The sequence below is a fragment of the Brugia malayi genome (genome assembly GCF_000002995.4).
Source record: "Brugia malayi strain FR3 genome assembly, contig: Bm_v4_Chr2_contig_001, whole genome shotgun sequence".
In the NCBI taxonomy this organism is placed as follows: Eukaryota; Metazoa; Nematoda; class Chromadorea; order Rhabditida; family Onchocercidae; genus Brugia; species Brugia malayi.
The window spans coordinates 3,686,734-3,714,624 of NW_025062476.1; the positions used below are offsets into that span (position 1 = coordinate 3,686,734).

Consider the following 27,891-nt stretch of genomic DNA (forward strand, 5'->3'; position numbering starts at 1 on the left):
TTGAGAAAAAAATCCGAACCCGATGTTGTGTACCACAAAAAAGAAGAAAAAAACATTTATTAAAAGGAAAGATAGAGTTACCTATACTTATTGAAAATAATTAATATAAACTTTAAATCTTCTTTTCATATTAAATGGACGAAAAATGAAAACATTATTTATACTGATTGATTCAAAATAAAAATCAGACAAATGTAATCTATTTTTTTTTTTTTAAATTAATTATTCAGCATATTTTGTTGTTGTTTTTTGTGATTGTTATGCAAATATTTACAAATCAGTTTGAAAATTATATGCCTTGCACGAAAACGGGCGGATTTTTTGATAAATCCATGCGCAGTAACATTCCTGACCTATTTGTCACCACTTCACCGTGACACTGTAAGGTTGACGCAGAGCTATCACTGTATGCTGAATCATCTGACACCCGAATGGTTGAAGAAGCTAACATTGGTGTAGCTGAACGACGATTAGTAAGAAGTGAAGATTGTGCTGGAGGAGATGGTGGCGGTGGTGGTGGTGGTGGTGGCGGTGGTGGGAAATTAGGTGGTGGCCTGAAATGAAGTGTCCCAAATTCAGGTGTAATAATAGGGGAAAAGGTAGGATTAGGTACAAATGTCACAGGTGTCATACAATTGAAATAGTATTTGCTTTGTTGTGGTTGATGATAGTGATTAGTTGATGAGGTGCAGAGATCGTCGTAGCTAATTGTTGCATAGTCGCATAATGCTGGAAAAAAAAAGTAATTTAATAATTTAAGATGTAGAAAAGGATAATATTAATTAGTTTATATCGCATATGATAATTAAAATTTGCAAAAAAATAATCAATAATCCATATTTGAACATTTGTGCAAATTTTTCTACAATTATTCAATGTAAAATTTCAATTAATATTATAAGTAATATCTATTAAATTTAGCATCAATTGCACTAAAAAGTTAAAACATACGTAGAATAACTGAGCAAATTAATAATCAAAGAATTTATGCTAATTTTTCCTTTTTTTTTTACCTTCGAAACAATGAAATGTAAAAAAAAAATTCTAAAATCTAAAATTAATTATAGATTAAAGCATTGTATATCAAGTAGATTGATTTTAATTAGATTAATCACATCAAAATATCAATTAGTATATACACATTGATGAATTGATAAGTCAATATCTTAATTAAAATCAATTAATCTAATTAAAATTGATGATGATAAATTTCCAGTACTGTAATTAATTAATCTCATTACTAAGTATTGTTAACATAAATTATGAAAAAATTGAACAGTTTTTAAAATAATATTACTAAATTCATTAATTTCATAGTAATTAATCAACAAATTAAATTAAAAGAAAAAAAAAAAAAGGAAAAATACCATTTGGATTACAGTGTTGTCGTGCTAGAAGCATTTGTACCGAATTATTATAACGTGGATCAATCGCGGCAACCATACGTGGTGTCGGTAATGCTGGATATTTTTCGCTCATTGAAGGATACTGCAAAAAAAAAAAGAATAAACAAATTCTGAAAATTAAATTAAAAAGTAAAAAAAAAAAAAAAGGTACCTTAATAAGAAGAAAATAGCATAAACATGCAAATTTAAAAAGAAATAATTATATTTCACATATTAATTAATGATTATTTTAATAAATTTAAAATCAAATAAATTAAAAAATTTCCTATTAAATTTTTTATAAATTTTTTTTGTAAAAGCAATATTTTTATAGCAAAGGGTAAAAAAAAATAATATGCAAAATTAAAGTGAAGAAAAAATTTTTAGAAAGAATTTAAAAAAAAAAAAATAAATAAAAAGAAGCCATGCAAATAAAGAAAAACAGAATTGATGCATAAATGTAATTAATATTTTATTATAATTATTTAAATGTAAACTTCTAGAAATAGAAGTGAGCTCTTTTTGAATGAAATAATATTTCATTCGAGAATTATTTATTACTGAACATGAACGACAATTGCATTTTCAAGAATCATCGAGCAGAAACCTTTAATATAACTAACTCATTTCTGGTGCATATGCGAAAAATGGAAAAACATTTTATTAATTACAAAGTCTGAAAGAAAAAAGCCAATTAATTAGTTAAACCCATAAAAAGCATAACTAAAAAAATTACATATTTATAACATAATATCGGTAGCGCAGTTGAAGAATATTAGTTCACGTGCCGGTGGATATTCCTTTGTGTATTTCTAAAGTTTAAAATTTTCATAGATTTACAATTTTCTAATTCATTTCAAAAATTTAATCTTACACTGAGCTATGCTTTCATATTATATATAAGAAAGTATTTATCCAAAAGAAGAAAAAGGGAAAGAAAGAAAGAAAAGAATTGAAGAGTTAATGAAAAGATGAGAATAATATTAGAAGTATGATTAGTTTAAGATAAAAAACAAAACAAAAAAAAGTTGGAATTTATAGAAATATAATTATTACAAGGAATAATACTATATCATTTATTAAATTTAGCACTATGCTTTAAATTATGAGAAATTAAGGGACAAATTCGTGAATTTCTTGTAAACATCAATTGAAATCGTGAAATTAAACTTCAATTAAAATCGTAAAACTAAACTTCGATTAAAGCCATAAAATTTTCCTTAAGAAACAGCTTAAATTTTTTATAAAATTTTTCAAAAATTCTCTTTTCATTTCTAATTTTTGCAATTTTTGATTTTTAAAAATATCGAATTGAAATTTTTACAAAATTTATTCAATTTTATTACTGCGATTATTCATTCATTGTAAAAATCACAGTGTATGAAGCATTAAAATCGTTTTATTATGATTTATTGTAAATTTATATTACAAATAAAATTATTTTAACTATAAATGTGTGTGTGTGATAACAAGTTATATTCATAGTTAATGTAATGATTGTATCACAATAAGTATACCAAAGTAAGAAATATTTCAATTTAAAAAAAAGGTCCAAATTTGCATTCCAATTTTTTTAGCTTTACCAATGGAAATTTGAAATTTCAGCGAAAATGAACATTAAGGAAAGGAAAAGTGAAGAAGGATGTGATAATGACTGATAATTGACTGATAAAGCATTGACGAACCTCGCCTTACATGGATTTGTTTATCATCAATTAAACCAGCCCGTTGACTAGCCAACAATGGTGAATACTCATCGCTTTTGCCACCAAAATGTTTGGTAAATCTCTTCAAATTAAATGATAAAATGATAAAAAGTGATCTACTACAAATGATAACGATGTGTTACCACAGTGATAACAAATAGATAAGATAGCCGTGCAGTGTGATATGAAAATAAAATAGATAGATAATATTGCTGGGCTTGATGCATTACTAATAATTATTCAACAAAAGGAAATATAGTTTGAAAAAAAGTTTGAAATAAAATCAGAAAAAGATAATTAAAATTCCACATTCAAATTTTAATGTTATGATAGCATTGATTAATTTTGCTATGTATTTTAATATTTTAAACATTATTTGACAGAAAAGGCAATGATAAGTTAACAAATGATAAAGTTCTATTTTTAAATATTAGAAATATTTTTTCTGTTTCAAAAAAGAAAGGAATGAAATGAAAAGTTAGCACAGAATTGATACGAATAACTATTTGCTTCTTTCTAAACCTTCTCAAGACCATTACTCTCATATTTTCACGTACTTTCGTCCGTCAGAAGTGCTGCAAACGTGAAACAGTGAATATATTCCGTGAATCATCAACAGAATATATTATAGTTATCCATATGTTATGGATAAAGTAAAGAAAGTAATTTTTACACTTACCAGTAATTCAGAAGCTGTCGATGAGCTAGAACTGACTGCTTGACCGGTTTTGCTTGTATTACTTGTTGGCAAATATGGCATTGTACGTGACGTATGACTTGAATCATCACGCATACAATCCGGTATCCAGGAGACATGTTTCACCCATTTCCGGTAATCTTTATGCAACTGAAAGAAAGCCTTCTAAAAATGAACTAATAATTACATATAGAACTAATAAATACAAACAAATATTCAACAAACAAGAAATGCTGGAAAGAAAAAAAACCGGAAATATATACTGTAAACTAATAGATTACTGTAATAATATTAAAATGAATAACTTTGCTTACTGTAATAAATTAAATCTAAAAAAGTGAAAAGAAAGAAAGAAAGAAAGGAATGAACGAACTCGATCATTGAATGCAACATGAAATAGAAATATGAATAATCCTTGAAGAGAATTCATAATAGTAAATGCATAAGCCATATGAATTGATTGCTCATCAATCCATAAAAGTCCAAAAGTCCAAGTAAGACCTAATATAGTAATCAGTGCTACTGATCCTTTCAACCAATTTCTGAAATGATATATTAAAATATAATTATGTTAATCATTTCTTAGATAAGATAAATTATTTAATTTAAAAAAAAATTAAATTTTAACAGAAATAAGAAATTTCATTTCATAAATTTGATTGATAATTTGATTAAAGAGAAAAAAAGGAGAAATTTAATGAAATACCTCTAAATACAATAATTTATTTAAAAAAAAAAAAAAAAAATAAATAAAACTCATACCGAACATTTTTCAATGCATCGCGATCCTGTTTACATGGTGTATAACCGATACTAGAATGACTGCAAACAATAAACAATGTCATCACGAGGAAGACTGTATTACAGAGTAAGATGACAATTACTGGTCCAATAAATGCTAGAATGAAATAATTATCAGATCGTAACCAGCAGTATCGCTCTGTACCATAACTAAATCGATCAAACCAAATTGATACAGCAATAACTGATAATGGGAATCCTAAAAGAATAAAATATTAAAATGCAAAAATGAAAAAAGAAATAATAAAATTAAAAAAAAAAAATCTCATCGTTTAAAATACAATAATAAATCATAAATTATATCATTAAATTTAGAAAAAAAAAAAAACGATTAGATGATAATTAATAATATTAATGTTAGAATAATAAATTTTTGAATATAAAAATTGTTAAATTAAAAAATATTAGAATAAATTGATTAAAAAAACTAATGAATTTCTTTTTTTGAAGAAAAAGAAAATTAAAAGAAGAAAAAACATTGAAATAAATGAATGTAAAAATAAAAGTTTACCATAACCAAACAACAATATGTACGATCTTTTGGAATCTTTTGATTGAAATACTTCAACTAGCATATAGTACAATTCGAAACCTTCTAATAACATCCATGAAAATGCAGCAAGAAAGAAATAATGCAATAAACCAGCTATAATACTGCAGCAAAGCTAAAAAAAAATTAAAACAAAATTTTACATTCCATTGAATTTTAATTATAACAAGGAAAATAATCGATAAATTCAAGCAGTTATAAAAGTTTATAATTAGTAATTGTCAGTTTTTTAATGAATGTTAAAATAATTGGCAAATAACTGATAAAAAATATTGTAATAAATTTTATTCATTGTTTAGGTTTAAATAAATTAAATAGTTATTTAACTAAGCATGATATGCATAATATTATAAAAATTATATTAGGGTAATTGGGGAATAATTTTATAATAATTGAAATGATATAATAATTTTTATAATGTTATTTAGTTGAAAGAAATAATTTTTGATTAATATAAGGCGCAATAAGATAAAAAAGTCTTACGGAATTTTTTGTCTGCCAAATACCGCCCAAAAAGATAGCTTCAGCTATTAGCAATGAGAAGCAAAGATTTTTATGAATGAAAATTCGATCACCGCCACTGGTGCCAAAACATTGAAATGCGAATAATGATAATAAAAGACATACTATTGATATTGTACAGCCAGCATAAGTTAGAAATGTTAGTGCTATATTATGTCCAATGGAAAGCTAAAATTGTCATTTTAAATTTTTGAATATTTTCAAATTCAAAAATGTATAGCTGAAATTAAAAAAAAAATTTAACCAATATTAATGATGTTTAGAGAGAAAATGTAGGATTAATTCATCACATCTAAAATAAAACTACAATTTCTTTTCAGATATTTTTTTTTCGAGTTCTTTTTTTTTCGCTTAATTTCTCTAAACAAGCATAAAATCTAAATTAAAATAGATAGAGCTAATAAACTCTTAATTAGGTTTATTAAATATAAAGTTAGATGTATTAAAGTTAACAAATTTAATCATCGTCGCATATATTTATACGTAATATTTACGTGATCTTTTATAACTGATTTAAAACAATCATTAAGTGATAATTTATGAGAGCAAATATAAGTTATACATACTTGTTGATAGTGAATGTCCATAAGGACAGCAAAATATGTCAAATGATTGCAGTGACAAACGGTGTGGGTTGCATTATGCGAACTGACCACACAGCCATACGATGACCATTGCAAATGAGTACGATTCCACCAGACGCATTGTGGCATTGAAAGATTTACTCGATTCTAATATATGAATTTAGTTATTCAATTCTAGTAATTTTCTTTCTTTCTCATAAAAGAAATCATTTCCTATAGTTATTTAATTATAATTAATTTATCATTACTTAATGCAAAAGTTATCATTTCTTATAATTACTTAACTATGACTGATTATCAATTTTTCCCGGCTTATTATATCATTAAAATTGAATCTTATTTTTGTTTCTTTTTTTTAATATAATTCATTCACTGGAAACATTTGAAACTATCAACTAGTATTCATTTCATTAATAGAAAACTAAAAGTAAAACTTAAGAGTTCATTAATTACTACCAGCTGTTGTTAACATTACTTTTAAATATTCTTAAAAAATTTGTAACCGTGGCTGAAAGTTTTATTTTTATATTTTGAACTGCAAGAGTTAACTTTATAATTTCAACAGTGATTTATTTCCACGAATTCAACTAATTACAATCATTTTTGTGTCATTTAATTCGTTCCTTAGTTATTTTAAGGAAATTATTTTGATCTGAAATTAATAATGATTACTGTACCTCAGTTGAAAATGTAATAATGACTGGTTTATGAAGATGATCGATAGTTTCAATTTTATTATCGCTATTTATTACAGATATAGAAACTATTTTTGATGCAATTTGTCGTGGTACCATGGTACCATCTGCACCTCGGCGTGGTTCAGGTTGCAAATGCTGGCTCATTGATGAATATGCAGCATAAATGATTTTGGCTTCATCTGCAGTTTATCATTTCAACTATTAAAAAGTTACATAAGTAGAATTGTATACCTTACAAAGTTGCTATAGTATTGAAATATTTTTGAATTAATTAGAAAGTTTAAAATTTATGGAAGCTAAAATTTAGATTAAATTCAATTTAATCTTTTCAATTATTTAATGAATACTATTATATAATTATGATCTCAGCTATCCCAATTAGTGATAATGATAACAGGTTGATAATGATAAATGTAAACAAACCGATAGCATTATTACGTAGAGTTAATGCTTCACGTGGAATATTAACTGTATCATCGGTTGTTCGATATAAACTTGTACTTGGAAATGCTACGTAATCATGTATTCGAACAGCTGATATTTCTACTTCAACATCTAAAAGTTATAATTTTTGAAAATTTTATTCATATTTCATTTCATCCATAATTGGAATCGAAATTAGAATTATTATTTTTAATCGCAAAAATAATAATACAACATGAATTATAATAATGATTATCAGTAAATAACTATGATTATATTAAGTCAATCATATCATATCAAATTGTATTTCAATTAATCATATCAAGTTTATCTAGCTATTATCAATTAGACAAATTCCTTAGGTAAGGCAAATTTTCCAAGCTAATAATTTCTTAGATTCTGTGCTAAAAACAATTTAAATTGATTAATTAATTATACCACCTGTTCAATGTAGCGACTTGATATATGTTAATGTATCGAAGATGAAAAGAATTCAATGTAAATCAAATTCATAACATATTATCATTTCGTTATCAATATTAAGTCAAATTATTTATTTAAATATGAACTGGTAATTATTTCATTTTTGAATTTTATCACTAAGAAAATTTCGAAGTGTTAAATATAAAATATAAGCAAAACTGTAATATTGCACCGGTATTAGGTTTCATGATGATACGTGGCGTATCAGGCGTAATTAATGGACTGATTGCCATTGATACTTGATCAATAACACTCATCAATTGATCAGCTATCATACGTCGTTTTAAATGTTTCAAATCATTCCATGCTAGTATTTGTGATTCTTTCGCCATATTATTAACACTTTCCACAACTAACTATAAATTAATATTTGATTAGCAATTTTCTAACATAAAATTAAAACTATAAATTACAACAACAAAAGATTAATATGTTAGCATAGATATTACTATGCTTAACCATTACTAATAAAAATTTATTGGTATTAATTAAAAATTAAATAAACATTAGTAATACTTCAACAAATTTATCTGCATCATTTTCATATATTGTGATTGGAATTAGCAATTTTACAGCACGAGAAAGAGCGATCAGATCACCACCAATTAACGATTCACGCCGTGTTCGCTGTTGAATTTCGTTTAGAAATTCCAAACGATCTAATGAACCATCTGCTTCTTCTGCATCCATAAGCAATCTTAAATTTTAAATTAAAATTACAAATTGAAAAAAAAAAAAGTTTTTAATGAGAATATTTGGATGATTACAGTAAATTAATATTAATACAATAGTTTAGTTTAGAAAAATAAATCAATATTATCATTCTTTAGAATAAATGTGGTTACGTTTAGACAAATAATTTTAAAAGTTTTAAAATGATAAATATTTCTTACGCTTTACTCCACGTACTAATACAACGTGACAAATCCGGTCCATCTGATTCCCATTGTCCGTTCGATCCACATGTCCATTCTGCGTAACCAGTTGATCCGATTGGACATGAAACACGAGCTATCATACCAAATTCTGTTTGTGGCCAGTCTATGTCACGTTCCGTTATCATATCACAGAATAACTGTTTATCATCTTCGTCTAGTAATTTCACTGTCCTTTAAATTTGAATCAATTTAACAAAATTGATTTAAGATTAAATTTAGCATTACTTAGCCATTCCTACTACATTTTTTTTTTTTTCATTTAAAAGTAAATATTAAATCAAGCGTCACTTACGTAAATTCGACTGCTATCGATGTTTTTGTTAAATCAGTTATCAGCAATGTTTGATTAATAGTTGGTGTATTAAATGTTGTTGCCATTGATGTACTGATTGTTGTTTTTACTACAAAATTTACATTTCTTTTTTTTTTTACAGATAATTTAAAAATAATTTTTATAAATCAAATAAATATTTTTAATAAAATTAATGAATTGTGATTTAAAAGAAAAAAAAAAGTGACTTTGTGCAAATTACGTCAAAGTGAGGGGAAAATGCAAAAACAAAAAGTGAACACGGACGAACATAAAACTAAAATGCGTGTAACAAGTATAACTTTTTTTGCGTTAACTTACATTCATACTTAAATTTTGATTTTTTTATTTCTCAGATTTTACAAAATATAATTTATATATATATGTGGGTGTGTGAACTCAGATGTGATATGAATTTCTTTTTAACTTCATAAAACTTTTTTAGCATATTAAAATTTAATTTTGAAAATAGATAAACTTAAAAAAAAAAAAATATCAGCGAAATGTGCACTTTTCATTCTTTTTTTTTTTTTAACCGTTACGTCAATTCTTTAATATTTTTTCTCGATTGAATTTCATGACATATTTGTTTTCTTTTCTTCCTTTTTTTTTTTTTCAATACATTAAATTTAATTTGCATAATATTATTTTCTTATTCAAAAAGAGGAAAACGGAAGAAAAAAAGTTGATTAAATTTGTAAATTTAAAACATTTTCAACTAAAATACATGATTACTGATTACCAATATCAGGCATTTTGCTGCATTTGAATTCCACATCCAGATATTTTTCCGTATCCGGGCATGGATCACCAAGTTCTCTGTTGTTTACCAAAATGCTACACCGCGGATGACCATTACATCTGCACAAGAAAAAAAAGCAAGCAAAATGAAAATGAAGTGTAAACAAAAAAAAAAAAAAAAGCAAACATACAAAATAACAAAAACAACAAAAAAGAAAATCAAAATAAAAAATACTACAAAATGTCAAATGTCAATTAGCTAGACTTATTTTAATCAAGCCTATTCAAAATTCTTTAATTATCATTTAGTTTCTAGATGAGTTCAATGCAAAATGAACTATTCATCGCATATAGGAAAAAAAAACTTTTTATAAAATATCTGTTCGAAATATAACCTATGACTATATTGTTTTCCCCACGGGTAAATGCAAGAATGAGTGATCAAAATAAATAAATCACAAGTGCCTCTTGAAAATCAGCTTTCTTTGTTTTAATTATCATTAATCAAAGAGTGTTATTACTCCTTTGCACTATCAGTAACAATTATTGACTGTTTTAATCAGCATATCAGTGAAATTATCAGCTGATTAAAACGATATATATCCATTCTCTATGTACTAGTTCAAAAATGCATAAATTACAAAATTATCGTGAAATATTTATATAAATATTTTACTTGAAACCTTTTAAGAATCTCCAAAAATTAACTTAGTGATTTTTACAAAAGAAAATCTAATGACATGTTTTTTTCTTGCAAAATTGATCTATTATAACTGTTTGATAAGATTAGCTCTCGCCATTTCCAGTTATCGATTCAAATTCAGGCAAGCATTCCGCTAAAAAAAAAAAAAAAGAAAAGAAAAAACGGAAAATAAAAGAAAAACAACAAACAAAAACAGTGATGTGAATATTTCCGATCACAATAAACAAATTTGCAAGCAACAAAGATGTAAAATACGTACACATAATATCGTGCATAATTGTGATTTGCAAAACAATTTAATTAAAATTTATGTTTTCGTTTTTTTTTTTTGTTTTGGTACCTTCAATGCATGAATAAACAATTTCCAGATATTTTGGTTCCCCGGGACATGAATCGAAACCAAAACGATTCGTTTCCACAACAAACAAACATCGTTGTTTATCATCACAACTAAACTAGCAAATTTATAATTTAAAATTTCTGAAACCAAATATCAAATCAAACCTTATAATGTTTTTTTTTTCTCTTTCATCAATTGAAATTAATTTAATAACTGTTTGAAATTTCGTACATAACATAAATGAAAATTAGAAAAATTTTTTAAATCGAATCTTAATAAAAAAAAATTTCTAATTTAATTTAATTTTACTACAACTTTTTTTCTTCACTTTCATAAATCTTAGTAAAAAGATTATAACAATGAGCATGTTAAGGTTTTTTTCTTTCAAAACTAATTTTGCAATTTGAAATTTTAAATTTATCAAAAAATATTTCCAAATATTATAAATGATGAATGACCTGAATGAAAAAAAAAAAAAAAATTGAAAAGAATAGTGAAATTCCCGATGGAACAAAAAAAAAAAAGAGAAGAAAGATTTCACTGGTCTTTTTCTTTTAATTAATTTTAATTTCACTATGGGAATTTATATTTCAATCCGTTTAATGTCAACGAATTCACCCTATCATTCTATTTTATTTTATGTTTCAAAGCATAGGTGACATTAATGGGACAATAAAAAGGAAGGAATGATAGCCTGGTTGGCTTATCTATTTATTTTAGCCTATTTCAAAATGCAAAACTTCATTAGCTAAGTATGTTTATTTCATTTTGCTAAGCAAAATGCTTGTAATTAAATTTGAGAATTAATTAAAACGAGATATATCACTGAATAATATATTTTATATGTATATTCCATTTAGCAATAAAATAAACAGCAGTAATCATTTTATCTTTTCAATAGTTCAATTTAATTTTAATAAAAATTTTATACAAAAATATGAAAATTTTTATCTATCGAATAATTGAGTTAAAAGAAAAAAATATATAAATTAACTATTTTATTTTATGTGTACAAATTTAATTAAGTTAAAAATATATATAATTAACGCATATACACATAAAAAGTGTTTGAATTTAAAAAAGTTAAATAAAAAAATTTTAAAAATTCAATCTCCAAAAAATTCTAAACAAAAAAATAATTCATTTTAATGTTTAATTAAGAATTATATTTTCAGTAGAAAATGAACATAATAGAAAATAATTAATTAGCAATAAATTATGCACAATTGTTTACGCTATAGTAAAATTATTTTTGAATAATTTTTATTAATTTTCACTACTAAATCATAAATAAAAATTCTTTCAATTTCTTATTTTAAAAACATAAATTTATTCATTTTCGTCTTATTTTTACTTTCGTTTTTCCCTTTTTTTTTTAGCTATTTTTACTTAATGGTAGAAAATGATGGAAAAAGAAAATGAAAAAAAGAAGAAAGAGAGAGAGAGACAGAGGGAGAGAGAGAGAGAGAAGGAAATGATACCTCAAATTATTTTCATTTCAATTGGTCAACTATTATTGTTAAAAAAAAAAAAAAAGAAGGGAAAAAATCTGAGAAAAAGGAAAAAATATCTGTTAGAAGAGAAAAAAGTAAAAAGAAAAAAGGAAAAAAAAAAAAAAAAACAGAGGTAAATTTGTCCTTCAATGAATACAGGTATTCCGTTAAATGATTAGACCATTTGGCGTCAAAATCTATCAATGAAATCTATCCATCTCATTCTCTGCTTTTACCATTTTTTTCAAATTAAAGAAGTGAAAAATAAAAATAAAAAGGAAAAAAATTCTTTTAAAACGATTGTTTCGATTTTTTTAAAAAAGAAATGAAAGAACAAAACTTTCATTTTATTTATCACATAATTCATTATCATAATAACTATTGTTTTAATTAAAATAAAAATTTAAAAATTTTCATTTATTATTACTTTTGTTCAAAAAGACAACTTATCTTTCTTTTTAATTCATTTCTTTATTAATTTTTTTTTAATATTTTTAATTTTGGAATATTAAAAAATTTGGTTAAAAATCTATTACTTATTGCTTTTGTTATAATAAATATAATTTGCTTCAATGATTTTAGACGGAAAATTCGCCGCCACAAAACTCGTCAAAAGATCAATGAGTACCGTATAATTACGATGCATTGATGATGCATTCTTCCGCCAAACTATATTGAATGATGATGACAATGTCACCACAGAATTATCATCGCATTTTCATTGAATGTCATCCAAGGAAAACATTCGTAAATAAATTTACAATTGATAGATTTAGGTATATATGTGAAGTAAATAAGCAAATTAAGTTTGTGGAATATTAAGTTATATTATTTTTATTGACAAATTTTAAATCGAATTGATTGGTTAAAATTTGATAAAACAATGATTGCCAGTTTATAAAATGAAATGATATTTTGAATTAAATTTCATGATGAATTTAGTGTAAAATTTTTAAATATATTTTAAAGTTTAATTTGTATACAATTAGATACTGAAACTAAAGATAATATTTGCATGTGTAGTTCGAGAATTAAACAAAACAAGTCTTAAAAAAATTATAATTTATCCTGAATCATTGCAAATAGTATTAAATATAAAATTATATATTTTAATGGATTTAACATAAACGTAAACTATCTGTTTGATCATTTTGACTGTCACCTCATTGTGACAAAATATTTGATTCAAAAAAAAAAAAAAATGCTGCAAATTTTTGATTCTTTTTAACATTTTTTTTAAAAAAAAGCCTTTAATGAAAAAGAAATCAGAAACGAGATTAGATCTTAAAATAAACAATGTCATTCGATATTAATTATAAAGAAGTATGTGTCACAAATGTTCAATTTTAAAATGGTCACACAAATTCAATGGCTAAATTAAATTACCCAAATGGGTAGATAAAAAAAAAAGAATGTCAATGAATAAAAAATTAGGTAAAATAATCAGAAAAAGAATTTTTATATTTATCATTGGTATAAATGAATTTTCCCTCAAATTATTTTATTCTATTACTATTAGTAGTGCACATGATTTGCGGCATTGACTGAATGTAATTTCTGCGCCATCATCAATGAATGAAAAGTAGCAATCATAGAAAAGTATTAATTAACTATTTCAGTTTTGTAATATGAGATGATAATTTTTTTTTTTTTTTCATTTATTCTATTGTCACATTTTAGGACATTTCGTTTCTATTCATTATCATTTGAATAAAAGTTGTAATTAACGACTTATTCAAATTGCAAAAGGATTGTCACATTATTGACACGTAACAAATAGCATTTTATAAAGCTAACGTTGGTGAAAATTTCTAGATTTTATTATTCACAAAAATTAACCATTTTATGTCACAGTTATTCATTAATTGTAAATAAAAATTAGAATATTTTTTAAAAGAAAGCAAAAAAAAAAACTAATAAAATTTCAATTTTTTTAAAGAAAAAGCAATGATTAAAACTTTGTAATGAATAACAAAAAGTGTTAAACTCAAAAATTTTTATTTCCAAATTTAAAAGAGCTAAATGAAAGGAAAAGAAAAATGCTATTTGTTTTTTAAACCATCTTTGTTTTCAATTTTTTAAATTAGTTTAAATTTATGCTTAAGTAAAAAAAAATCGAAATTTTTATAATTTATAAAATTCAAAGTTCTTTTCTTAAGAGAAGAGAGAGAAAAGAAAAGATTATTTGCTTTCTTTTCTTTTCTTTTTTTTCTGTCCCAATTATCATTAAATGCATATTATATTAAAAAAGTAACCATCTAATTATCAAATAAATATATTCATCTCAAATAATATCTTACAATGAATGAAAGAGAAGAAAAACGATTAGAAAGGAAATGAAAAAGTGGCCTAATTTCATGCATCAGTAACTCTTGGCACAAAATGTGGCCAAGCTTCTTGTGGATTTTTTTTTAAAGCTTTATGTTATTTGTCATTATTGTTAGTAAATGGTTCTTCTATCTTAGTTAAAATTATAAGATAGAAAGGTATACAGGTACACCTGCTTTTCCCTCTCTCTCTCCTTACCTGTCTCTTTAAGTGCTTTCTAGAGACTAATCCTTATAAATATATTATTATTAAACCTTATTATTTACTACTAAATTTATATTAGATTGTTCTGAACAAAGAGATTATTGACTTTGAAGAGATAATGAAATTATCAAATAATAACAGGTAATAAGTAAGTAATATGATTAATATTTTAATAAATTCATTTTAACAATTTGTCAAATTAATTTTTGCTTATTTAAAAATACAAAATTTTGAACTACTCAAATAGAATGCTAAATTGAATTATTATTCTAAAAATATTCATTTATATACCTGATGATAAGAATCTTATTTATTTATTTTTTTTTGTAAATTCGGATAATTTTAATAAAACTATTTTCTTTTTTTTTTTGTTTTCATAGATTAAAAATTGAGAAATTTTCACATTTGTCTTAAAATCTTTTACGACGAAATAAAAATGAATGGGGAAAAAGATCAAAAATTATTAAAAAAGTTAAAACTAAATATTGCATCATTTAATCGTATTCGATTAATAAATATTTATTTTTAAGCCTCTTTAAAATATTAAAAAAATTATGTCATACAATGATTTAAACATAATTTTAAAATATTTTTTGATTGAATTTATCAAAAAAAAAAAAAAAAAAAAAAACTAAAATGATAAATTCAGCAAATGTATCATTTACTTAATATTGCATATGAAAATAAATTAAAAAAAATCTTTTTGATAATATTTTTAAATTTTGATTTGAACTTTCTTAATTTAAACTTACTTAACTACCTACAGTAATACATACTTCTTTTAAGATAAATGTTTGTATTTGTTTAACATACAGTAAGCAATAACAGCTGTTGACCTTAAACTCAACAAATGGATCAAATGACACTAAAATAAAATAGGTAGGTTAGTAAGTACGATAGGTAATCAAAAGTTACTACTATTTGCTAGACTGTCTTAAATGTTTACAATCAATTATCATCAGTGATTAATGATAATAATAGTGATAAATTGAATGAATATACAAATAAACAGAATGATGATCAGTCAAAATAAGTTGACAAATTTAAACTTATGAACAGATTAGCTCTTTGATCTAATAAAATTGTTAAATATAACAAACTAATATGCATTTAATCTTTTTTAATACTATTTCGGAAATCAAAAAAAAAAGTGATTGATAATTAATTAATCAATTTAACAATTTAATCGTTAAACTCTGCGTGTTTAAATGAAAAATTATTTAAAAATCAATATAATATTTTCGATTCTGGAATATGATATGCAATGTATAACTTTTTATTTCCGGAATATTTCTAATTAATTAATTTAAAAGTCTAAAGTTCAATTATTTTTATACTAGATGGATTAGTTTTCCATTCTTTGAAATGGAAAAGTCTTTCACATTTTGCAAAAAAATTTTAAAAAGCAAAGCCATATTAATTAAATAGGAAATAAGCCAAAGCTAAAGGATATGAGAAGTTGCATGAATGAATGTAAACTGATATGTTTACTTTTTAATGGCATTGAATGTGACCATAAAGAGATCCGTTTTCATGACGGATAATTCCGGAAAAAAAATGATATATATTTATAAGAAGTCAAGAAGATATACATATATATACTCAATGATGCATGCATATAATTCATCTAAAAAAAGAAAAAAATTAAATCTATCAAAAATGAAATCAAATTTTCTCAATTATTTTTCTTTTCTCTAAAAAATTCATTGAAAATAATTTTACTAAAATGCAACATTTATCATATCATTTCGTAAAAATTATAATGTTAAAAATAAAATTTAATTTTTTTTAAAAAAAAACAAAAAATTATTTTAATTCACGATAATTTTTATGGTGTTTTTTTTTTCTTTTCTTTTCTTTCTTTTAATTTCAAAAATTTCAAAGCAAATTTTGTTGATGTCATTTAGAACGATAAAATCCCTTAGAAAATTTTTTCCTTTTTCCTTTTCTTTCTTTCTTTTTTTTAAAAAAAAAAAAAAAAAAAAGAAGGAACAAGAAGATTTAGTAAAAAAAAAGGAAAGAAAAAAATTTTATTCAGGCAATTAAATCATTTTCAATGAGTTTATTCCGAATGTTTCATAACTTATTAAATCTTAAAACGTTGCAAAAAAATGGCTAATATTATAATATAAGAAAGAGAGAGGGAGAGAGGGAGAAAGAGGGAGAGAGGAGAGAGGGAGAGAGAGAGGGAATGAAATTTTATTGCCAACTATTATCAATGAAATATGGGAACCACAAAAAAATAAGAAACACATCAACGAGTTTTATAAATAATTGCATTTAAAACTATTTATAATATGAATTTAAAAATTGAGATAATAAATACATTTAATTAACTGTGATTAGAAAAATAAACTAATTCCAATTCAAATCAATAAAATTGATTGGTTTATTAAGTGAAATATTAAATATCTTAGAATTAAATAGCGATCATTTCCCTTTTTTTTTAAAAAAAGAAGACTATCAATTGATAATTTAAAAACGCACTAAGAATTATATTTTTATTTTGATACTTTTCCTGAGAGATAGTAAAATATAACACTCACCTGAACTACCTTTTTTTTTTTTTAAAAGCAAAAAAAAAATGTCGCAGATAGACTTTAAAAAAAATATTGGAATAATTTTAATTAGTTATCAAATAATTCATTAAAACAAAAAAATAAATAGTTAAAAATACTTGTATCTTTCATTCTATCATTCATAAAAAGAAAAGCTAACACATAAAATTAATTCACAAATTAATTCAAAAAATAAAATCAAAAAAAAAAAAAAAGGAAACTAACCTTAATTTCATTATAGCCAATGTCCTATCATTTTGACATGTGGTACTTAGATCAGTACGATGGCTCGGATTACAAAGGCCTAACGTGAAACGTCCGTAATTTGCTAACCGTATTGCGATATATCTTCCGATCGGACATTCCAAATTTGCTTCTTCGCCTTCACAAAATATCTTCTGAATTGGTACATCTGAAAAAAAAAAAAAAAGGAAAAAAAATAGGGTTTTAAAAATATTATAGAATTTATTAGATTCAAATTTACTAAAAATGATATGCATGGATAAATTAAATGCATGCAAATATGTAAGTAAAGTTAGATGCGAATGTATAAGTAAGAGTAGAATTTTCCGAATTTTTAAATGTTTTCTTATTTTTGAATATAATGAATAACTGACAAGAAATTATAGGAATTGAATGATACAATCATATTCAAAGTTTGAATTCAATTTTTTTTTTTTTAGAAGTTTTGAAAATTAACTGAAAATTTAATTGAGCTATTCAATGTTAATTGATAAGTAAATAATTTCTTACAAGTACAAATATTAATCGATCTGATCACCATTTCTCTTTCTTATTAATATTGTTTTATTTGTTCTTTTTTTTCCGCAATGTTTAAGTCATTGATTATTTTTTATAAATTAAAATTAAAAGATTTGATTAATATTAAAAGTAAACTAAATGATGGAATTACATAGATATTTTGATTGTTAAGTTTTTTACACTGTTCAAGAAATTTCAGAATTTTGAAGATAATAGATGTTAATTCATTTCATAAACTCTTAGCATTAACTATGCCAGTTTGTTGATCAATTAATTCATTTTACTAATTTGTTCACTAATTAATTAATTAATTAAACCCGATTCTTTCGTCTCAACCGATAGTATAATTGGATCACATGTTTGTAGCACTATTTCAAACCTTCTTCATCTGTCCCCATCCAGAGGGGACATAATTGAAAACCAATCTTGGACTAGCCAAATAGCCAAATGCAAAAACATTAGCACCAACATGATGACCCTAACTTGACTTTCTTCATATTTACTACTACCTCTCTCTCCTCTCTCCCTCTCTCTCTCCTAATTTACTTCTTCAGCATTTTGTTCATTTCATTGCTTCGAAATACTTTTGGGTAAACCGCTCACTGCTGGATACCACTTAAGAAAATGAAGTTAAAAGGTAATGAAAGACGATAACAATCTAATCTCTCTCTCTCTCTCTCTCTTCATTACTTTTCAACAATAGCATCTAATTTCAAAATTTAAATATTTGTTATAATGTAAATAGAAAAGAGAGAAAAATGCATGAAATGAAATCTTTCTCAATATCTATCACACAAAAATTTTATTCCTATTTAAATTATTACTAAAAAATTGATATATAATTTATTACTAAAATAATTTTTTACAATTTTTTATTGATGAAAAAAAAAAGAAAAAAAATTTTATTTGTTATATATAATTTAAATCTTTAAAATTAAATTTAATATAGTAAAATTCTATTTTTTTTTTCAATTTTTTTTTTTAAAATGAATTACATTAGCAAAATAAATTTCCCGTTTTAATTCATACTTTCCGCGGGTAGAAAAAAAAAAAAAATGTTATGTTAGTTTAGCTGAATGAGATACCCATCCTTCTATCATCTATTCATACATTTTTATTTGCACAGTGATTACATTTGACTGACAAATAACTAAATTGTCCTCCTTTAAATTTACCATCTCCCTTCCCCGCTTTCCCGGGTATTTCCATATCGATTAATTATGTAATCTTCTTGCTCTGTTATTTTAGTATCTTTGTGAAAGTAAATATAATATCGTTAAATGCTACTGAATCATACCAACTATTTGCATTACTGTAAACATTAAATATTTACCGTTTATCGTTTTCTTTTTTTTTTTTTTTTTGTTTAAATTTGAAATTTGAACAACAAAATTACTATTCTCGTTTTGTTGTAAAAAAAAAAAAAAATGTTATGAAATTGAGCAAATATTCGTATACTATATATTTACTCTCGAGATTCTGCTACTCTTATTTGTTGTCGAGATTCTCGATAAATTAGCAAACTGTTATGACACAAACAATATACAATTAACAAAAAAAAAGCATAAAAACTTGAATTAACTTCGATTAATTCAAAATTTTTTAATTAAATTTTATACTCTGATTTTAGCTACATTTTCCTTTCTTTCTTTCGCTTTTCTTTTCTTTTTTTGCTTAATCTAATGGAAAGATTTTTTTCTTTTGCCTTTATCCATTCCTCTAATCTTTTTCAAAAAATAAAAATTGTCACACTAATGTCACCCTTATCGTCTCTTTTCTATTACTAAAATTTTTAGCCTTTTTCTTCTTTTCCGTTAATTTATAATAGAAATGAGAAGAAATTAATTGGTTTTTTTCACCAACTATCCATTGTGACAATAAAATTTTCCTTTTTTCCTTTTTTTTTTTTTTTTTTTTTTTTTTTGATTAATCAAACAGAAATAAATGGGAAAAAAGAGTGGAAGAAATGAAAAGAAGGTGAGAAATTCACGTAAAATTTATTTATGTTTTTAATTAGAATCCAAAAAAAAAAAACTAAAATTCAAGTTAAACAGAGAAAATCATTGATAGGTTAAAGTTTTATTAAAAGGAAAAAAAAAACAGTTAATTATAAACAATTATTTCTTCTTCTAATTCTTTTATTTATAATATTGCAATATGTTTGCTAGGAAAGATAAATTCTTAATTTAAATAAAAAATAAGCGAAAAATCAATATTGCATAAGTTAACAAATGAATGAAATGAGAAAGTTTAACATTAAAATAAAAATGAAGGAACAAAAAAAAAAAGATATTAACTGAGATTTTAAGTCTAAGCATTAAATAAGATTAAATTTTTGAAAAAATATTAAACAATATGTATTAATTTATGTTTTCTCTTTTACATAAAAAAATTATAATAAGAAAGTGATCGATTTGTTTTCCATAATTTAAATAATCACATTTTTTTTTTTTAAAAAAAACTTACCACTTGAATTTATATTTCTATCTAAAACATTGTTACTTTAAATGTTATCATAAATTTTTTTAAGTGTTTTAAGCTTAATAATACTAAACATTTATAGCAACTACTTTATTACTTCAACAATATATAATCGATCACAAAAAAAACAGACAAATCTATCAGCCATTACCTTCTTTACTCTTACTTAATCCGATCAACAAATACTACAGATGTCAAAATTTCCTTCTAACAGGATCTTATCGGATTTCTTTACCAGAAAAAAAAAATTTTTTTTTTCACCGATTTTTATTTCATGTTACCGCTTTAACCTTTCTCCTCCACCGATCTATCTAACCAAAAAGTATCACAATTGTTGACACTAATTGATCACTAATGAGTACTTACTTCTACTCCTAGATGACACATCACTTCAACTATCTTTTCATCTAGGAAATAATCAATTATATGGAATATTACTTTTAATATTGAAAATGAATATTTATGGGAGCAAAAAAAAAAAAAAAAATAATTCATAAATTTATTTCAGACAAAAAAGAAAAAATGAAATTAAAATTCATTAAAATTATTTATTGTAACATACGATAATATTTCTATTGGCTTCATTTAATATTGATAGAAATAGAAATTTTTAAATTTTAAGAACTATTTTGAAAAAAAAAAAAAAAAAAAACATATCAACAAGAATTTATTATTACATGGAACCAATAAAATTTCAGCTATTTTATTTCAAAAAAAAAAAATTTTTGGATAAGCGTTGACAAATTAGAAATTTTATCAATTTTGACAATTTCAATTGACACCAATTCATTGCTTCTTGCTTGTTCACACTCTTTCATTCTCAGATTTTTAACTTTTTTTCCTAATTGCATCTTTCCTTATTTGTTGAAGAAGCAATTCTTTTCTTTCCTCTTTTTTTTTTTTTTCAAATTCAATTTCAGATTTGCTAAGCAAATGCAATTTTTTTTTTTTTTTTGCTAGAAAAAGAAGAAGAAAGGATTGAATTTTCAATTTAATTTCAAATTTTACAAAATTCTTTAATGACAATGATAATTTTAGATGGAAAAATTAAATCACAATTATAGCAAGCAGTAAATGAGATAATTCAATTTTTAGATTATCATTAATAGCGGTGAAATTTTGTTAAAGAGAAGAGCAAAGGGTGAAAAAACAAAAGTGTGATGGATAATTACGTAAAGTATAAAGCGGAAAGTGTTTAGAAGAAGCGATATGATAGGTATCTCTCTCTAATTACATCCATTCTAATCATTATTTGTAGCAAAAGATGTTAAGATATCATGATAAAAACTATCTTTCATCTCTAATTCTACTCTGTTATTATCATTTATAAGCATTGCTATCAATAATTTTCTTTTGTAAAAATGTAAAAAATTCCAAATTCTATGCTATTTTTCTTTTTTTCTTTTTCCCTGCTTTTTATCTTCTCTATCGAGATAAATCGCTTATTATGCAATAAGAGAGAGAGAGAGAGAGAATAGATCTAATCAGTAAAGATGATCCGTATTATGAATAGACTTCCAGCAATTTACTTATTTTGTATTTATTATTTTCATCTGCTTTTTACTCTTTCTTTTTTTTTTCTTCCTCTTTCATTCTTTTTTTTTTTAATTATTTATTTTTGATTTGCTTAATTTAAGTTATTTTTTATCATTCCATAGTTAAAATTCTTTTTTTTTTGTCACCTTACATTCTCATATATGAATTTTAATAAAATTTAAAAAAATTAAAACAACTGAAAAATCTTAATTATAGCCAGTCGAGATAACTTCATGAATTGAATGATCGAGAATTTCAAGTGATAATACATTGTGCAACAACAAAATATTCCAATATAAATATTGCTCTAGAAATTAATCACATTTAAATTTAAGCAAAAAAAAAGAAAAAAAAATTTAGGAAAGTTTTTGTTTTCAAGAAATTATTTCCCAATTATCTTTAATTTGATAAATCATCAAATAAACAGAAATTTTTGGAAATAATTTTAGGATAATATGTGATAGCTTAAAATTTTATATCTAAAAAAGTTTTTAAAATTAAAAACAGAAAAAAAAAACATAACAAAATTAATACTTAGAAAATTATTCAAAAAAAAAAAAAAAAAAATGAAAAGAAAAAAAGGGAAAATTGAAAAATTTTTCAAAAAAAGGAAATTGATCCAACAAAAAAAACACCAATAATTTTTTTTTTTTTAAATTTCACAAGTTTATTAATCAAATTTCACTATTCCCGAAAATTGTTTATTTATTATTATTATATAGGGACAAAAAGAGAGACAGAGAGAGAGAGAGAGAGGAAGAAATTTTTCCAATTGGAATATTCTTATACTGGTAAGGTTCATTAGCGTTGCTTTAGAAAAAGCATTTAAATTTCAACATCTTTGAATATCTATCACACAATTCATCCATCTATCCTTTTCACATTCTTCAAATGCTTAACAATCATTTTCAAACTGACCCACTTCATATTGAAGTACACCCCTACCACTGCCACTATTATTACTTGTAATCATTTAACAACTATATTATCACTAATCATACTTATCACATCCATATTTGATCATAAAATAACCATTGATTTTATAAATTATCATTAAAAGATCTCAAAAAAAAAAAAAAAGAAAGAGAATTATGCTGAAAAATGATGACCGAAATATTTCTAAAAATGACAGAAATATGAAATATTCATTTAAAAAGTAAAAAAAAAAAAAAAAAATCATCAATAAAGTATTTTTATAAATGTGTCAAAAAATTCATAAAAATCATGCTAAATATCATAAATTTGACAAAATATTCATAAATATATCAAAATATTCAGAAAAGAAAAAAAAAATAAGAAAAAGCCATGCCAAAATACCAAAATGTTTTATAGAAAACATAAAGTAAAATAATCGTTGAATATTTAAAATAATTTAAATACATGAAATATTTGAATTGTGAAAATTTTTAAAATTATTAGTGACATAAATGAATAAATTAGAAGATATTATTAATTTATTTAAGCAAATTTGTTAAAATTGTTATTATCATTTTATACTTTTGATAATGATTTGATAATAATTCTTTATGATAGCATTTCCTTTTTTCTTTTTTTTTTTGTATTATTGGCGCAATTTGACCTATTAAATTCTTTTGTAACACAATGAAATGATTTATTTGATTTATAAAAATATAAACAAATTATTAAGTGAGAAAAGTATTAAAAGTTTTCTTTTCAATGCTTCGTTTAAATTAATTCATTATTAATCATTTTTACATTATGAAATTTTCAATGAAAAATTTCAATTCATTTTTCTCTTTTTTTCCTTTTTTAAAAAATTTAAGATTGTATCGTTTAATTAGCAGCAGTAATTATAGGAGAACTTTGCATTATAATTAGCTATCATTATCATATTTACATATGATAATGTTTCAATTTAGTTTGAAAGAAAATGAAAGGAATTCATTTTTTGAAACAATAAATTAAGAATTGACAAAGGAGAAATTTTTAAAAAACATAGAATAGCTTTAGTATTATTCATTCACTTCATAATATAGAAATTTATTTCAATTATTATAAAATGGATAAAATTTCATGGGAAATTTTCAAGCTTTATCCTTTACATTTAATTCTCTACTTTTCATTTATTTCTCTTCTAATTTAACTATATCACATATACAAAGACAAAAGCGGAAATAACCTAACACTGATGAATTTTAATAAGCTTAAGATCTAATGAAAAGCTTTTAATCATTCATTCATTTAAATAAGTATTAAATTATATATTCCTGGAATGAATGATTGAATGAATGAATGAATGAATGAATGAAAGAATGAATGAATGAGTAAATGAGTGAATCACGCAACTTTTATTATATTATTTTTCATAAAATGAATAATATTATTGAAGAGAAATTTTTATTCATTTTCAATTTGCATGAAAATTCTGCTTTTTTTGTCACATTTCTTTCTTTCTTAGTTTTGCTCCTTCATACTTTTGAATTTAAAAATTTCAATAAATCATAATGACGACGCAAAAATAATTTAAAATTTAATTAATTATTGTTTCTAACACGGAGAAGAATTTCCGTATAAAATGTTTAAACTGAACTAAACATAAATTATGAAATATGGAAATATTTTCAATAAAAAATAATTAATACTCTTTGAAATGTGTAAAATTTATTATATAAAGAAAAATGTGTGCCAATAAATGATTCTATTTAGTTATCAAACTGCTTAATTTCGTTTTGCTTTTTGTTTTTTTTAAATTTATCCAAAAAAGTTGGCAGAAAGGGAAAAAAAAATTTTTTTTTTTTCAAACAATAAAATTGGAATTACTCTAAGTACAATATTTATTTTCTTAAAGCTAAAACGGGAAATAAGAGAGAATGTAGTGTGTTAGCCAAGAGATTCATTCCTACCAGAAGTAGAGCCAAGGCTCAATTCCATTTAAAAAAGCTTAAATTGCCAATAGAAATACTGGCTTATTTGAAAATGGAAAATTTTTCATCGCACAATATTGAATATACACTTTTTTTTTTTTGCTTCCTTGAATTATTTGCCACTTTCATAAATATGATGATAATAATAATCTATCCTTGAATGATAACATTAAATGATAACAGATATCATCATCCATGCTTCTCTTATCACTTTCATATCATTTCTATATATAGCATTTAATATTTTCAATCTTTTCATCTTATCTGCAACTTTCCTCTTATTCATAAAACATTGCTTTTTTTCTGAAGAAAGAAGCCAAATCGATAATTTTTAATACTAAAATATTTCAGAAGTGACAACTAACTGTATGGGACAAAATAGCATAATGAATTTTAATAACAAAAAAAGAAGAGAAAATTGATTTAAATTTCGTTAAACTATTAGTTTTGCAAAATTTTCATCTCTTTAAAGTATTTTCAATTCTGTTTAGCAAATTCAAATTTTGAAAAATAGTATCAAATAAGAGCCAATGATAAAATTATCAACTTTTTTCCAATGTTTCATTTTATTCATCTACTCTTTTGTTTATTGTAAAATCTCGACTATTACTGCAAACGATTAATGATAACAGTGAATGTTATCAGTAGTATTAATCAATTTAATTTCCCTCAGTAATTATTTTAGTCATTCATTGCTAATCATTTCAACAAGAATCATCAAATATTTCCATTTCCAGACTCATCTTCCCTTCTTTGATCAGAAGCATAGATAATGCTGGGAAATATGAAACTGTGAATGAATTCCCATCTTTAAGCATCCTCTCTCTCTCTCTCTCTCTCTCTCCTTTCTATCTTTTCCCCTCTTTATCGTTCCTTTAACCTGTCCGTAAAACTATAATAATATGCAAATTTCTTCTCAAATCATTACTTCTCATCAAATTTTAAGAATTTGTTTGATTTAATATTATAATTTCTTCTTCTCTCTTTCTTCTTGATTTGTTTGATTTTAGAAGAGAGAAGCTACTGTCATATCATCTCCCTTCTCAATTCATCACTATTTCCCTAGACAATGACAATGATACAAGTTATCCCTCTCTTAACAGATCATATTTCTGAATCTAAATTTATGCAAATTTAAATCAACTACTTTCCAGTTCTATGGTAAGCGATGAATGAGTAAGAAACATTTGTAAGAATGCATCCATTTTTAAAATTGATAACGATAAAGATAAAACTGAATAGATAAAAAAGTCTAAAGTATCTATTATCTAATTAAAAAATTGAATCGGATGTACAATTTCCGGTTTTATTCCGTATTTTTCGTAAAAAAGTTTTACTCTATCACTTATCAGTTCGTCTATTCTAATTTGATTACCTTATCCGAATACTGCTTATATGCATGCCAAATATACACATTACGTCTTTTATCAGTTAACAATTATCAGACTCAAGTGATAACGTCAATTTCTATATATTATCAGCATAAAGCTTATTTATTTCAAATATAGACGTAGCGTAACTAACGTAAATTTAGTATAGGAAAAACTATTTTATTCATAATTTTTTTTTCTTTCCACAAAGAAAAGGAAATAGATTATCTGATTGCTCTCATCCATTTTTTATCGTAATATTTATCTCGATGAAAACTCATCCATCAGTTAACTTTATCGTAATAAAAACTATTCACCGATAGGTCACTGATATTATCTGTTATCAGTAAGCAATAAGTAAGGAATCACAATGACATAAAAGCATTTATCATTCAAAATATGTGGAAAAATGAAAAGGAGAGCGATGGTACAAAAGAATTTTACAAAACAAAGAAAAAAAAAGAGAGAAACTGAAACACTAAAATAAAAAAAAAATCAAAAATTTCACTACTACAAATATATGAAATTAAAGTATTTGTTAAAATATAAAATATGTAAACTATAAAAACTAAAATATATTAAAATTAATTAGACTGGAACAAACTAAACAAGATAGTTATAACCTTTGACAATATGCTGTTAAATAATTTGAAATTAATGAAATTACATGATATTTGGTTAATTTAATAGTTAATTTAATTAGCAATTTAATTTTATACAGCATGAAATTTGAAAATTTCTAGTTAGCAAAAATTTAATATTTGAAAATTAGATGTTAGTATTTTACATAATTAAATGCTCTTATGGGAATTAATCCCTCTCCCTAACTAAACACTTTAATTAATCATCAAAAGAGTAATGATTAAAAGGGGAATAGAGAGAATAACATGGTAATGATCAATTACCAAATTAATTGAATTCATGATTAAACTCTCGACGGTTCGATTATATCATGAAATCGAAGATTAGCAATAATTGAATTTGTCTAACTAACTCTATAATAAATGACCAGAACATGACGAAAAGCTATATAACATTACGATTCTCATATAAAATCGAACATTATAAAACTTAAATAGGAATAATATAAATTTTATAACTAATGAAATAATAAATATCTAATTTCAGCTTATTTTTACATTAATGACTTAAATTTTGATAATGTTAAATTTCTAAATGCAAGAAACAATTTGACAAACTACAGTTATGGAGAATCTAATGAATTAAAAATAATTCAAATTCAAAAAAACGAAAAAGGGAACTAACCAGGATCAGTTGTCGTTGTTGTTGTTGCTACTGTTGATGGTGGTTTTGACGATGATGGCGTTATCGCCGATTTCGATTGTACCAACAATAAAATTAGGAATAAAATCAATAATTTAGCTTTTAGCAT

The 27,891-nt window shown here is 23.7% G+C and overlaps 1 protein-coding gene across 2 annotated transcripts; it reads right to left on the reverse strand.

Annotated features, from left to right (window-relative positions):
* Window positions 1–289: 289 nt before the first annotated feature.
* Window positions 290–27,891, reverse strand: Bma-lat-1 (latrophilin 2, putative,calcium-independent alpha-latrotoxin receptor 2, putative; the record flags this gene model as incomplete). 2 transcript variants are annotated; one of them, XM_043078312.1, is made up of 17 exons in its annotated part: window positions 290–729; window positions 1,368–1,488; window positions 3,771–3,938; window positions 4,162–4,330; window positions 4,551–4,788; window positions 5,101–5,254; window positions 5,623–5,829; window positions 6,228–6,392; window positions 6,923–7,122; window positions 7,367–7,498; window positions 8,022–8,205; window positions 8,366–8,546; window positions 8,743–8,958; window positions 9,080–9,188; window positions 9,840–9,958; window positions 17,690–17,876; window positions 27,765–27,891. In XM_043078312.1, 17 exons carry the CDS (start codon window positions 27,889–27,891, stop codon window positions 290–292), a joined length of 3,117 nt encoding a protein of 1,038 aa, XP_042934246.1. The 2 variants fall into 2 exon arrangements, with proteins under 2 accessions (XP_042934246.1, XP_042934245.1); XM_043078311.1 differs by lacking the exon at window positions 9,840–9,958 and adding an exon at window positions 10,882–10,991.